The sequence below is a fragment of the Amblyraja radiata genome, chromosome 5 (assembly GCF_010909765.2).
Source record: "Amblyraja radiata isolate CabotCenter1 chromosome 5, sAmbRad1.1.pri, whole genome shotgun sequence".
NCBI classification, from domain to species: domain Eukaryota; kingdom Metazoa; phylum Chordata; class Chondrichthyes; order Rajiformes; family Rajidae; genus Amblyraja; species Amblyraja radiata.
The window spans coordinates 63,222,545-63,238,104 of NC_045960.1; the positions used below are offsets into that span (position 1 = coordinate 63,222,545).

The 15,560-nt window shown below is 44.1% G+C and overlaps 1 protein-coding gene across 3 annotated transcripts in view; it reads right to left on the reverse strand.

Annotated features, from left to right (window-relative positions):
• The window catches only part of msra (methionine sulfoxide reductase A), a 298,069-nt gene extending 283,076 nt beyond the window's left edge, over positions 1 to 14,993 (reverse strand). Inside the window, exon 1 of one of the 3 annotated variants that reach the window (XM_033021381.1) lies at positions 14,657 to 14,993. In XM_033021381.1, coding sequence (XP_032877272.1) covers positions 14,657 to 14,771 — 115 coding nt within the window. In that variant the 5' untranslated portion in view covers positions 14,772 to 14,993. Of the gene's footprint in view, positions 1 to 14,285; positions 14,620 to 14,656 lie in introns of those variants that run through there. The other 2 variants (XM_033021380.1, XM_033021379.1) reach the window with 2 other exon arrangements.
• Between the last annotated feature and the right edge of the window lie 567 nt (positions 14,994 to 15,560).

Consider the following 15,560-nt stretch of genomic DNA (forward strand, 5'->3'; position numbering starts at 1 on the left):
GGATGTCAGCTCCCCCGTGCTGGATGATCGAAGCTCGCGTCGGGACTGGTCGTACCTTCCGCGACATTGGAGCTCCCGACTCGGCCTCACCCGAGACTGCGAGCCCTTGATGGTAAGTCCACGGTGATCATGGTGGGAGCGATCCCAGGTAAGGGATCAGCTCCGATGTTAAGTCCAAGCCGCTCGGTGGGGTTCACAACTGTCCGAGGCTTCCAGCTCCATCGGTGGTAGGCCACAGAGCCCGGAGAATGTGATCTGAAAATTGATCACATCTCTGGGAAGGTAAGAACCTGAAAAAAAGTTTCCCCCGATCCCCTCCCCCATCCCACCACATAAAACAAAACAAAGAACATTAAAACAAAAACTTTTAACAAACTAAAAAATAAATGATTTGTTAGCCCTTAATAACAATGAGTTGTTTGGCCTGCTGCCTTGCCTGTGCTTGAAATTGCAATGCTTTCTTAGGTCTGACTATGTTTGGAAGGAGTAAATGCTTTATTTGGTCCAACTGTGTTTGGAAGGAATAAATGCTTTATTAGGTCCAACTGTGTTTGGAAGGAATAAATGCTTTATTAGGTCCGACTGTGTTTGGAAGGAATAAATGCTTTATTAGGTCCGACTGTGCTTAGTCCAAAAGTCTCGCTCATTTCGTGACTTCTGCTTAGAGGACAAGTCGTGCTGATTGCATAATTTCTAGTGAGTGCAGAGGTCACACTGATTGCGTAATTTTCAATAAGTGCAGAGGTTACGCTGATTGTGGAAGTTCCGCTGACTGCGGAAGCCCCACAGTGGCGAGGCCATGTGAGTAGATTCAAGAAAGTTTACTGTCAAATATATGGTGTGTGAGTCAGTGTGTGTGTGAGTATGAGTGTGAGTGTGAGTGTGTGTGTGATTGTGAGTGTGTGAGTGTATGTGTGAATGTATGTGTGAGTGTATGTGTGAGTGTATGTGTGAGTGTGTGTGTGAGTATGTGTGTGAGTGTGAGTGTATGTGTGTGTGTGAGTGTGTGTATGTGTGTGAGTGTGTGTATGTGTGTGTGTGTAAGTGTATGTGTGTGTGTGTGTATGTGAGTACATGTGTGTGTGTGTTTATGTGAGTGTGTGAGTGTATGAGTGAGTGTTTGTGATTGTGTGTCTGTGTGTGAGTGTGTGATTGAGTGTGTGTGTGTGTGAGTGAGTGAGTGTATGTGTTTGTATGTGTGAGTGTGAGTGTATGTGTATATGTGTGTGTGAGTCTGTGTGTGTGTGTGTGTGTTTGTGTGTGTGTGTGTATGTGTGAGTGTGTGTGTATGTGTGTGTGTGTGTGTGTGTGTGTGTGTGTGTGTGTGTGTGTGTGTGTGTGTGTGTGTGTGTGTGTGTGTGTGTGTGTGTATGTGAGCGTGTGAGTGTGTGTGTGTATATTGGAATTGGTGGAAGGTGGAATATTGCGGGGGGGACCAGCTGGGTCCCACTTTGTCTAGTAGTAATATAAATGTAAAATAATTTATGGAATGTGTAGAACTGATGACAAAGAAAACACACAAAACGTTAAAGCCAAACAGTGTAAGGAATTAGGAAGTGAACTGTAAATTCTTGGGCAAGCTATCACCTTTACTTTTAAATCAAAACATATTTCACAATACAACAAATCTCTCTCTCTCTCTCTCTCTCTCTCTCTGCGCTAACACTGCAGACATGTCATAAAAAGTTTCCCTCTTCTTTTAACAAGGCATTTCACAAAGAATGTACATTTTTGAAGGTCATAAACTCAGTTGCGACTACAGCATAAAGAGTCAGACATGTGGAAGAAACTTTTCAATATCTTGTGGTAGTCAGCCTTGAATAATAAAATATCACAAGGATGATGAACAAAGTGTGCAACTCTAAATGTTTCAAATTATTCTGTGAAACAAATTACAGAAGGTAATCATGTTCCCGATGTGGGCTCTTGTACATTGGTGAGACCAAGCGTAGATTCAGCGACCGTTTCTCTGAATACTTACATACTGGGTCTCACGGATGCTAACTATTTTAACACCCCGTCCCATTTCCTCACTGACCTTTCTGTCCTGGGCCTCCTCTGTTACCAGAGTGAGGCCACACGCAAATTGGGGGAACAGCATCCCATATTCTGCTTCTGTAAAATACTACCCATCGGTATGAACGTTGAATTCTCCAATTTTAGGTAACTTCGACAACCACTCCTTCCCCCGCTCTTCCTCCCTTACACCCTCCCCCCCTTTTTGTCCAGTATATGTTTTACCATAGCCTCTTCTCTCAGAAAATCAGAACCTTTGGTGTTTGATGAAGACCTTGCCAAACGGTGGCGCATTTTTGAATAAGATTTCAACATTTATATACATGCGGCTCACCCGGCTGCTGCTCAGGTTTGTTTGTGCCTCTATTCTCCTCAACCTAGAGGGCACAGAAGCTGCTCGGCATGCCAGAAGATTTCATTATGAACCAGCTAGATTTGATCTGGCTGGTGTCCAGATTACTCCCTCTGAGTCCATCCGTACCCCGACTGCTTGATAAACAAATTCCAACAGTTATGTGAGTTACATAGTAATCTAGTAATGGAGAGACATATTTTTTTTTTTGCGAAGCCAAAGACATGGCGAACCTATTGAAACATACGTTAGTGCTTTGAAACACATTGCCAGGAGATGTGCCTTTGGCGATTTATGTGACAGCCTAGTTTGTGACTGTCTGGTCTATTGCATTCTCAATGATAAATTATGTGATGAGCTGCTATGCGATACTGAACTCACTCTGGAGACTGCTGAAAACTGCTGTCGCATTGCTAAAATGTCTGATGCTCCTGCTAAATTCTTGGGAGATGGCCCCCACTCTGCCCATGATGTTAATGTTGCCAGCACACTTTATCAAGCTTCTCGCCAATTTCCTCAAGTGCCCGACAGGTCTGCCGTTAAACTCATAAACAATTGTTTTAATTGTGGGGGTTCGCATGTTGCTGTCCGTGACCATTGCCCGGCTTATGGAAAGCTTTGTCACCTGTAAAAAAACGCAACCATTTTTTCCGATACTGCCGCTCACGTAGCAACAGAGTTCAAACAAGACAATCTGTCAATTCACTCGACCACGGGAACATGGACTCTGGGCACTCTCAAACGGCTCCCACGGACTTTCTGTCTGCTAACGAGGATCTTGATATGGATGTACATTCCCTGTCTGACTTGCCTCATAAACATCAAGATCCCAAGGTCGTTTTGCTCGTTAATGCAAGAGTTTTTTTCTGAAAATCAACACAGGTGCTCGGTGTAATGTGATGTCTTTATCTGAATTGAAGAAAATACGAAAAACAGAGACTATCAATCCTACGGCTGCCTCCCTTCTTTCATTTGCAGGAGGTCCAGTGCATCCTATCAGTCAAGTCGAGTTACAATGCTGTCTTGACTCACGTGTCCACAGCCTGAGTTTCTATATTGTTTGTGAAAATGTGCCATCCCTGCTGGGTGTTAAGACCTGGGACTGGTCACTTTCAGTGCTTCTGTTTGTCATCTGACTACAACTTGTGACTTTCCTCAACAAATCCTGACACAATACCAAAATTTGTTTGACGACAAGCTGTGCAGGTTGCCTGTCAAGTACACAATTACGATTAACCCTGAGGTACTTCCAAGTTGTCCGTCCGGCACACAGGATTCCCCATGCTATGTGGAACTGTGTTCAAAGTGAACTCAACAGAATGGTGTATCTGGGTGTGATTGCCCCCGTCGCTGTCCCCTCGGATTGGGTCTCACCCATGATCGTGGCAACAAAGAAGAACAAGGATGAAATACGGATTTGCATCAATACCCAAAAAAGATAAAGATCTAGAGGACCCGGGATCATGCAGAGCAATCGCCCTGTTAAATACAGATCAGAAAATATTAGCCAAAACTTTGTCAAGAAGATTAAGTAAATACGTTAATAAATGAATACATTCGGATCAAACGGGGTTTATAGCCAAGAGACATTTGTTTAATAATTGGAGACGCCTTTTTAACATAATGTACTCACACAGAACTAAAGAAGAAGACTTATCAATTATTTCATTAGATGCCGAAAAAGCATTTGACCAAGTAGAATGGAAATATCTTTCACAGTATAGGTGCACAACCTTTTATCCGAAAGCCTTGGGACCAGACACTTTTCGTAATTCGGAATTTTTCGGCTTTCGGAATGGAAGATTTTTAGCGTAGATTTTAACGGCTGGCTCAGTGGTAGAGTGCTCGGCTCATATCCACAAGGTCGCGAGTTTGCGTCTCGATCCCGGCAGTTACTCGATCGCGAGTTTGAGTCTTCAATGTAGTTTTTTCTTGCAGAATAGGAGAGAATAGGGAGGGTTAGGCTGGGATCATTCTCTGCAAGATGATCTTAGTGCGGGAGACAAGTGTAGGAGAGGTGTACTGACTGTGTGGGCAGAACTTTGGAAGTGATTGCCCACCATTCTCAAAAGCCGCTGTGTCTTCCTGTCCCTGGGATAGCAGGGGGCGATCAAACAGCACAATACCCCCCTCCCCCTCCAACTCCAGAGGAATCCGCTCCCCGATGGGCCGCTACGGCGACAAGTGACGGTTCGCCCACAGCCCGAGCTGCGCCCCCTCATCCGCAACCCGGGTTCCTCTGGAGTTGGAACGGGGCTGGGCTAGAGTTGCTGCTGGCCCTCCGGCCACGTCTCCGGCGACCCCTACAGGAGCTGAGACTGGGAACTGTACTGCCCTTGCAGGTGAACAAGAGAGTGGGGTTGTTTGCAGTTGCAGAGGGAGGGGGCAAGGGCGGTACAGTTCCCAGTCTCAGCTCCTGTCCAGGGGGGTGGCCGGAGACGTCAGGACCAACAGGAACCCGCTCCCCGATGGGCCGCTACAGCGACAAGTGGCAGTTCGCCCACAGCCCGAGCTGCGCCCCCTCTTCCGCAACCCGGGTTCCTCTGGAGTTGGAACGGGGCTGGGCTAGAGTTGCTGCTGGCTGTGAGTCTCTGGGATCTCCGTGCTTGCAGTCGGTGTCCCTTTGGTCCTGACGTCTCCGGCCACCCCCCTGGACAGGAGCTAAGTCTGGGAACTGTACCGCCCTTGCCCCCTCCCTCTGCAACTGCAAACAACCCCACTCTCCTGTTCACCTGCAAGGGCGGTACAGTTCCCAGTCTCAGATCCTGTACAGGGGGGTGGCCGGAGACGTCACAGCCCGAGCTGCGCCCCCTCATCCGCAACCCCAAGAACAAGACGTACCTTGCACACCATCAGCTTCTGTCCCTACGGGGAGCGTGTTCCTTTGGAGTTGGAACGGGGCTGGGCTGCTGCTGGCTGTGGGTCTCTGGGATCTCCGTGCTTGCAGTGGGCCTGGGGGTCGGTGTCCCGTTGGTCCTGACGTCTCCGGTGACTGGCACTGACCTGCTGGCATCGCCGACGTGAAGACAGTGCAAAGCCCCCGCACCGGTGCAATGGGCAGGGAGCTGGAGAGGGGAGGGAAGGGGTCACACACATGGCCGGGAAGCAGAGGGGTGTAGGTGGGGTGAAACTGAAGGGAGCGACAATCTGCTGCTGCCTGCCCGCTGAGTTAAAAAGTTCCCACGCAAGACTCACGATACACTGTGTATCGTGAGTCTACCGTGGGAACTTTTTAACTCAGCAGGCAGGCAGCAGCAGATTGTCAATAATTAACCCTCCCGCGCAATATACCCTCACCTTCTCTTTTATGAATGGGAATTTAGTTCCCCTTTCTTCGAGGACCGACCGGAGGTTCCGCTATCACCTCTGCGGGCCGCCCTCGGTGAACGTCTTCAAGGACCTTTCTTCAAGGACCGAAAAAATGTCCGCTATTCGGAGCTTTTCGTTATTTGGAGTTTCGGATAAAAGGTTGTGCACCTGTACTGCAAAAATTTCAGATGGGAGAAAATTTTATTTCATGGATAAAATTGTTATATGATAAGCCGACTGCCAGAATACTGACTAACCATATACTCTCTCCTAAATTTCAGTTATCCAGGGGCAATAGACAGGGATGTGCATTATCACCCCTGTTATTTGCCCTTGCGATTGAACCCCTAGCGGAAAGTATAAGAGTACATCCGAACATTCACGGCTATAATTCTAAATACTCCAATTATAAAATATAAATATATGCAGATTATGTATTATTATATATCACCAACTCTCAAGGTAGTATTCCAAATATATTAAATCTTATAGAGGAATTCGGTTCCTTTTCAGGATATAGAATAAACTGGAACAAAAGTGAAATTATGGCAATAAAACCTGAAGAGTCGACACACCATCTAAAATTCCCCTTCAGAATTGCTACTGAAAAAATTCAAATACCTGGGTGTTCAGGTAACCAGAAAATATACCTCTATATTCAATGCAAACTTCCCGCCTTTAGTTACTAAATTAAATGCTCTTATTCAATTTTGGAAAACACTCCCGTTGTCTCTAATAGGCAGAATAAATGCTATAAAGATGATGTTCCTCCCACAAATTCTGTATTTATTTCAATCAATACCGATATACCTTCCTAAATTTTTTTTCAAAAACCTTGATTCTCTGATTACAAACTTTATCTGGGGTTATAAAACACATAGAATTCATAAACGACATCTATGTAAACCCAAAGAAACGGGCGGATTGGCTCTCCCCAATTTCTTATACTATTATTGGGCAACGAATACTAAAAATGTAATTTACTGGCTGGATAACTCAAGCCAACAGGTAGACTGGTTAATAATGGAGAGCCTCAGAGGGTTGCTCGCCTTTTAATATAGGTGCGATTCTTCTCTCCCCAACAAATTTGAAGAACACACTTATGATAAAAATCTGATTATTCACAGCACTCTACGAATCTGGAGACATGTAAAATCAACTTTTAAACTAAGAAATGTATCTTTTCTCTCACCAATAGCCAATAACCCTTTGTTCAAGCCTTCTATTATAGATAAAACATTTACTTATTGGAAAAGACTAGGAATTAAAAAACTTGGAGAACTCTACGAGATGGGAACTCTTCTCTCATTTCAGGAATTACAGTTAAAATACCACCTGAAAGGTAATCAATATTTCAGATATCTTCAAATTCGAGACTATTTGAAAACATATACCCATGACTACCAAACTCTGCTGCCAGATATATTAGACGAATGTATGAATAGAAACTCAAAGTCAAACAATTTAACATCATATTTGTATAACACCCTTCTAAATATAGAAATCCCATCGTCAGACGCAATTAAAAGAGACTGGGAAGAGGAACTAGGCCTAAGAATTCCAAAAGACAGATGGGAAGAAAACCTTTTATATATACACAATTGTTCGATTAACGTTAGACATACTTTAATTCAATTTAAAATACTGCACAGACTCTACTATTCAAAGACTAAACTGAATAAGATCTTTCCAAATGTATCTCCTATTTGTGACAAATGTTTCCTTCAAGAAGCAACTATAACACATTCCTTCGCCTCTTGCATAAAATTACATAACTTTTGGAGAGGAATGTTTGAAATTTTCTCAAAAACATTAAAAACAAAACTGGACCCCGACACGGAACTGATTATTCTAGGAACGTCAGAAGCCCGCTCTGAGCTATCAATATTTCAAAGAAGTTTCCTCAATTATGGTCTACTAACGGCGAAAAAACTAATACTCAAAACTGGAAACATACATCTGCCCCAACTCTTAAAATGTGGATTACAAACATGTCTGAGACGCTACATCTTGAAAATATGAGACTTGTCTTAGCAGAAAAACCAGAGCAATTTTCAAAGACATGGACACCATTCATTGATTCACTACAAGGATAGTATGGTGCAACACAATTTTGGAATTAAATTTAATTACGGGTTGGGTGATGGGTGGGGAGGGATACGAAGCAGGTATATCATCACCTTTTGTTTTTCTTTCTGTTTTGATCTTTTTATTTCTCTACGTCTTTCTTATTTCTTTTACTTACTCTTCATCTATACCAATTTGGTAGTCTAGGGGTTCTATTCTTGCACATTCACTTTCTCTCTCTCTTGCTTTTTCTCTCTTCTTCTCTCTCATCTTTAGCTAAAAAATTTAATTGAAGCTGTACAATAACTGTATTATGTCATATGCCGATGTTTATATTTTTGTACACTGCTTCTAATAAATAAAAATTTAAAAAAAATAAAAACATCTCTTTGTTTCAATGAACACTTTCAGATCTAGTGATTGTACAATACAGTCATTAAAATTAAACTTAGATCAACTGGAATTTTGTTCTGCATTGGTAAAATCCATTGCAAATTTGCAACATGTTGGTGCCATGGCCAACCAAGAAACTACCAGATTTAAAGTTTTCATTAATCTCACTAAATTTGATACATCAAACTAAAAGGAGTACAAGCTGTGGTTCTCTTGCATTTTCTTTCACCAACCACCGAGGGGAAAACAAAATTCATACGGGTTTTCTACCAGACAACATGAAATTCTTATTCTACTAAAAAATATGAAGACATAATGATACAAATTTTGGTGATGCCAAACAAACTATTGAAAACAATGCAAGCCAAATATTGCAGGTCAAAATAGAAAAATCAGGTATGGCGCTGATCAGGAAAAATCAGGTACATCAGAAATATCTACAAGCATCAGTCGACTGTCTCCCACCTGGACTGCTTTATTCTGAAAGCAACACAATTAAACTTTGGGTAAAATGATTTAAAGACTTCAGCCAACCTGAGCGCCTGGACTTCACCAAATTGCTAGAACAAACATTGCGTGATTCCTACTTCTCAGACCAGAGCCGAGTATATATCTGTTAACTTATCAGAATCCGAGGACTTTTGGGGAAATTAATGAAGGCATTTAATTACCAAGGTCAGTGCAAAGTGGCCTTTTTATTCAGAACAGTTTGAGTGGACCTCGTTAATGAACATGCCTGACTTGAAAGATATACAAAGTTGATTTTCCACCTGTCGGCAAGAAATGCCACCCTCATTTTAAAAGATGGGAATTTAAATTTTGATGAAATGGGCAAATGCTAAATCACTAATTTTCCTGCACCTGATGAAGAGTCATAGATCTGAAATGTTAAGTCACACAGATATAAGGAGGGAAACAGGCATTTGGCCCACCATATCCATGCTGGTCTCCAAATAACCAACTATACGAATCCCACTTTCTAGCACTCAGATTATACTTTCCAAACGTTGTGAAACTATCTGCCTCCACCACCCACAGGCAGAGTGGAATATTTACTTTCTGTTCCTGCCACAGAATGCAGCCTGACCTGCTGGGTACTTCCAGCACTTTGCTTTCTATGCCAATAAACTCCTAACCAAACTCTAATCCAAATACACAGAAATACCTGTTTTTTTTAAAGTGATGCCATGCTTTTGGAAGATGAACAGAAATGTAGTGGTTACTCAGACTATTCAATGGCAATCAATAATTATGCCTAGATGGCTCTATCCACCAACCAACCACCCAAAAATAACAGATGAGTAATTTGTGTGTCATGCCTTTTCTGCCTTTTAGTTTTAAATCTATCAATATGTTAACGGACAACTGGACCTATAAATTTGAAATTTCTTCCAATTAAATAGAGCAAAGGCCGAAGACTTGTCTTTAGTCTTAATCTGACTATTCCAACCCAGTAGTGACGTTTCTCCACTTTCTACCTTCCGTAAACCCAAGACCATCTGAAACCCAACTGCTTATGCCCCAACATCCAATGACCTATATTAGCTCCCAGTAAAATGCCTACTTGTTTTCAAATCTTAAGATTTAAATCCTCTCCATTTCTGTAATCTCCTGAACCATATCTCTCCAATTATGGCTTTGAAAATCCCATATTTCAAATAATGCAATACCAATAGCTGTATTATTAGTTGGCAAAGGCCTAACCTCTGGAATTCCTTCCCTTAACATCCATAGACTTAAAGAACCTCCATAAAACCTCTGACCATAATTTGGTTATCTGTCCTGGTATTTCCTTATGTGACTGAAAATCAATCTTTATTCAATAATGCTATGAAAACCTTTGGGGTATTTTGCAACATTAATAAGGCATTATATACATACTATTTGTTATTTCAGTTTTAATGTGTTACATCATAAGCATATTTGTGTCATGCAAGTGGCCAAAAGGTTTCAAAACGATTATAGACAATAGACAATACACAATATGTGCAGGAGTAGGCCATTCAGCCCTTCGAGCCAGCAACGCCATTCAATATGATCATGGCTGATCATCCCCAATCAGTACCCCGTTCCTGCCTTCTCCCCATATCCCCTGACTCCGCTATTTTTAAGAGCCCTGTCTAGCTCTCTCTTGAATGCATCCAGAGAACCTGCCTCCACCGCCCTCTGAGGCAGAGAATTCCACAGACTCACCACTCTCTGTGAGAAAAAGTGTTTCCTCGTCTCCGTTCTAAATGGCTTACTCCTTATTCTTAAACTGTGGCCCATGGTTCAGGACTCCCCCAACATCGGGAACATGTTTCCTGCCCCCATCGTGTCCAAACCCTTAACAATCTTATATGTTTCAATTAGATATCCTCTCATCCTTCTAAACTCCAGAGTTTAACAAGCCCAGCCGCTTCATTCTCTCAGCATATGACAGTCCCACCATCCCGGGAATTAACCTTGTAAACCTACGCTGCACTCCCTCAATAGCAAGAATATCCTTCCTCAAATTAGGGGACCAAAACTGCATGCAATACTCCAGTTGTGGTCTCACTAGTGCTCTGTACAACTGCAGAAGGACCTCTTTGCTCCTATATTCGATTCCTCTTGTTATAAAGGCCAACATGCCATTCGCTTTCTTCACTGCCTGCTGTACCTGCATGCTTACTTTCATAGACTGATGTACAAGGACCCCCCAGATCCTGTTGTACTTCCCCTTTTCCCAACATGACGCCATTTAGATTGTAATCTGCCTTCCTGCTTTTGCTACCAAAGTGGATAACCTCACATTTATCTGCATTAAACATCATCTGCCATGCATCTGCCCACTCCCCCAACCTGTCCACGTTACCCTGCATTCTCATAGCATCCTCCTCACAGTTCACACTGCCACCCAGCTTTGCGTCATCTGCAAATTTGCTAATGTTATTTTGAATCCCTTCATCCAAATCATTGATGTATATTGTAAATAGCTGCGGTCCCAGCACCAAGCCTTGCACCACCCCACTAGTCACTGTCTGCCATTCTGAAAGGGACCCGTTAATCCCTACTCTTTGTTTCCTGCCTGCCATCTATGTCAGCACTCTACCCCCAATACCATGTGCCCTAATTTTGCCCACTAATCGCCTATGTGGGACCTTATCAAATGCTTTCTGAAAGTCCGGGTACACTACATCCACAAGCTCTCCCATGTCCATTTTCCTAATTACATCTTCAAAAATTTCCAGAAGATTAGTCAAGTATGACTTCCCTTTCGTAAATCCATGCTGACTCGGACCAATTCTGTTACTGCTATCCAAATGTCAGGCTAACTGGTCTATAATTCCCCGTTCTCTCTCTCCCGCGTTTCTTAAAAAGTGGGATAACATTAGCTACCCTCCAATCCACAGGAACTGATCCTAAGTCTATAGAACATTGGAAAATTATCACCAATGCATCCACGATTTCACATTGCATTGTAAGGTGGAATGTGAGAAGCTGTTCCTCAGGTTTGCATGCTACTTGATCTGCGGAGCTACTCCAGTGCTGTGTGTTTTTGGCATAGTTTTAAGGTATGTAAAATGTAAGGTAAGGAGATTTTTTTCATTCAGAGGACAACTTGAATATGGAATCCATCACTTGAAGGGATAATTATTGCAAAAATTCTTAGACCCCCAGAGCCTGTTTCTATGCCATATCATGTAATGGGTTTGCCTTCATTAAGATCACCAATACCTAATTTATACATCACTAAAGCTCTGATCTTGTGCTCTTCCGGTTTGTGTGGTTTTTCTATTTTGCGCAAAAACGGTACTTGATAGCACTACGATTTTTTACCAGCTCACTCGCCGTTCTCCTGTGCTGCGAGTGCAACAAGTTTCGTTCCAATCGGTTGTATATTGTAAAAGTTAGCGAGGATTAAAAATCGTAAAAAACGTGCGTGCGCAGATCGATCTCCTCTCCTGCCAATCAACGGCGCGTGGATTGGTCTCTTCTCCTGTCACTCCCCGGGATGGTCCGACCCTTCCTGCGCCATCGCATCTTTACTGGAGCTGAGGGATGCTGTGGGTGGCCGACAGAAGTTTCCAATCGGACACAATTATTGTAGGGACCGGAAGCGGTGCGGCGCGGCGGGTCGATGTCGCCAAACGGAAAGCGGTGAATCTGATCCCAGCGGAGGAGTGCGTCCAGCACCCACTGTGAGTCCCAAACGCACCGCCATCGCGATGCCCTGCAGCTGCAGCACCTTCGTCTGCAGGTCCCCCTCGCTGGATCCTGCCCCCTCCCCAGTGATACCCCCCTCTCCCCCATGGCTATTCCCCCGACTTTTCTCCCCCCACCTCCTGCCAGCACAGCCATAGCTGCAGGTGCTTCCGGGCCGATCCGAGGCCTGGCTCTGAGGACGTCAACAACTGATGCTCCTCCGGGGCACGCAAGAAGGAAGAGGTGCGGCAATCTCGAGATCCTGGGGAGGGTGAGTGAGGGAGGAGAGGGAATAGAGGGAGAGGAGGGGAGTAGGGAGGGGAGAGGAGTTATGTAGGGAGTGACTGAGGGTAGGGGAAAGGAGAGGTGAGGGAGGGATTGGGGGAGGGTAGGAGGAGAGGGAAAATAAGAGGGAGGAGGTGAGGAGGGAGAGTGGGGGAGGCAGGAGAATAGAGGGAGAGGAGGGGGCGAGTAGAGAGGGGAAGTGGGGGGAGGTAGGTAGTGGAGAATAGAGGGAGAGGAGGGCAGTGGAGGAGGTGAGGAGGGATAGGTGATAGGAGGGGGTAGGGAGGGGAGAGGAGTTATGGAGGGAGGGAGTGACTGAGTGTAGGGGAAAGGAGAGCGAGAGAGAGGTGATTGGGGGAGGGGAGGAGGAGAGGGGAAAGAAGAGGGAGGGTGAAGAGGAGGGGGAGAGAGTGCTAAGGATGAGGGGAAATGAGCTGTGCCTGTGCAGTTGGAGGCTTTGGGTGAGTGGTGAAATATTGCGTTGGGGACCAAGCCTCCTGTGTGACAGGGACCCAATGGGTCCCATTTAGTCTAGTATATTTAGAAAATTACCAAATCTCTTTTATGAATGCATAAATATCAAACATATTTCAAATAAACAAATAATCTCAAAACCCTGATTTGCTGATTATAAAGGAGAAAATGCAGGAAAGCTTTGTCGGAACGTCGCCTGCTCGCCGTGCAACTCAGAGAGAGCAGGCTGAGGGGTTACATTATAGAGGTTTATAACATTATGAGAGACACATATGGGATAGATAACGTATTTTTCCCCAGGGCAGAAAAGTCCAAAACTAGAGGGCAGATTTTAAGGTGAGAGGGAAAGCTTTAAAATGCATCTGAGGGATGTTTTTTCACAAATTGTACGGTGGAAATGTGAAATGAGTTGCCAACGGAGGTGGACACAATTACAATACTTAAATTGTGTGGACAGGTACATTGATTAGAGAGGATTAGTGATATGGACTAGGCATAGACAAATGGAATTAGCAATAGATAGACATCTTGGTCTGCATGCATGAGTTGGGCCAATAGAACTGCTTCTGTACTATATAACTATGAATCTCTATGAATTTGTTCAGACTGTGGGAATGTAACTGTGCAATGTTGGAATGTCCAAATATAACTCATAGGAGAAAAATGTAAAGTAGGAAAATTAAAGAGATAAACCGGGTATGAACAGTGGACTTCTAATGAATTTCCATAAAAAAAATTTTGCCCTCGGAGGCGTAGCTGGGCAAGATGCCAAGTATCCCGATGGACTTTGGGAGCACACTGCTGGCTAGAGACGGGGAGAAATGCTATGAACACAAAAACAAAGACAGCGCTCCCCGCTTGCCCTGGCCCCCGCCTTTGCGATGTTTGTGTGTGTGTGTGTGTTCCACTCTTTGACTGTCGCTGTTCCAGTTCTTCAGGCGACCGCCGGCAACTTGACAGTCCCGGCAGTCCGCTGAAAATTTGCCTAAGTGGGACAGGCCCATTACTACTCCAGCACTTTGCGTCTAACCTCTAAATCCTACGATCGTATAGAAAGTATATGGAATCCTATTCTAAAATTGATCAAATACAAACTCCATAACGAAAAAGTTATCACTCTCCAAAATGAAAAGCAGAGCTGGTGTTTATAAATGTCATCGGATTTGGCAACTGCAGTTACACGAAACAAAACAAAAACCTCACAGATGTTGTTCCATCTAACCTGGGGTTGAATGACACAACTCGTGTGCTGCTCTTGCCTCAGTGGGCGCTCTGAGAATGGCGAGTGAGGCGCGGCAACGGTTTATCTTGCTGGGCCCGATGCCGCTGCCGCTGCAGAACAACCCAGCTCGGCAATTGTGCGCGAGCATGGTGGAACGTTAGGCGGTCAAAGTCAGCGCGAGCTCCGGGAGACGTTCCAGCGATCAGGCGGAGCTGCTGCAAAGCCCGTCCTCCTCATGCAACGACTGCGTTGCCAATGCAAACGTTGCGATCATTACCGCAAAGCCCGTTCCAGACAGCACCAGTTGCTTTTGGAATAAACACTAGACGATTGGAAAGTATTCGAAATCGACTGAAGTTAAATGTGTGTACCTGAAACTTTGACTGCTTCATTTCTCCCGAGACAGGCTTGCTCTTTCGTGGAAATCTGATTTCGGGAAGCCATTACCGCTGTTCTTCCGAGGATAAGGTAACGCCAGAATTGCATCTTACGGAAGGAAAGTCGTGTGAGAGTTCAACCACATCTAGCCCATCCCTGAATGAGTCCTTGAATAAACACATGCCCGCTTCTGGTCTGGGGTGGTACCCGTGTCATATTTTGTTCTATCTATAGGAGGGAATCGGTGAGTGTGTTTAGTATTTTTTCGAGAAAATAAGTCGGGAGTTTTTATGATCAAAAAGTTTATTGACGGAAAAAGCAACAGTTTGAATACCATCTGATGAAACAAACTAGTAGCCCAGAACAGGGTTCCCCAGCGGTGACCTACGAAAGCGGAAATTATACGGTTGATTACGTGTTTACCCGATCACTACGTAAGAAAGGGGAATTAATTAGAAATGAAGATAACGCAAAATGCTGGAATAGCTCAGCGGATCGGCATCTCTGGAGAAAAGGAATAGGTGACGTTTCGGGTCGAGACCCTTTCTTAATTCTGAGAGTCAGGGGAAAGGGAAACGAGAAACATAGACGATGATGTTGAGTGATATAGAAAAAACGAATTAAAGATATGCAAAAAAGTAACAATGTTAAAGAAAACAGGCCATTGTTAGCTGGGGCTAGGTGAAAACGAGTTATCAACAATGAAACTAGTACAACGGCCAGGGTGGGGGAGGGGCAGAGAGAGAGGGGGGGGGGAATGCAAGGATTACTTAAATTTAGAGAAATCAATATTCATAGCTGAATATGAGGTGCTGTTCCCCCCAATTTTTGTTTGACCTCACTTTGACAGTGGAGGAGGCCTAGGACAGAAAGGTCAGTGTGGGAATGGGAAGGGGA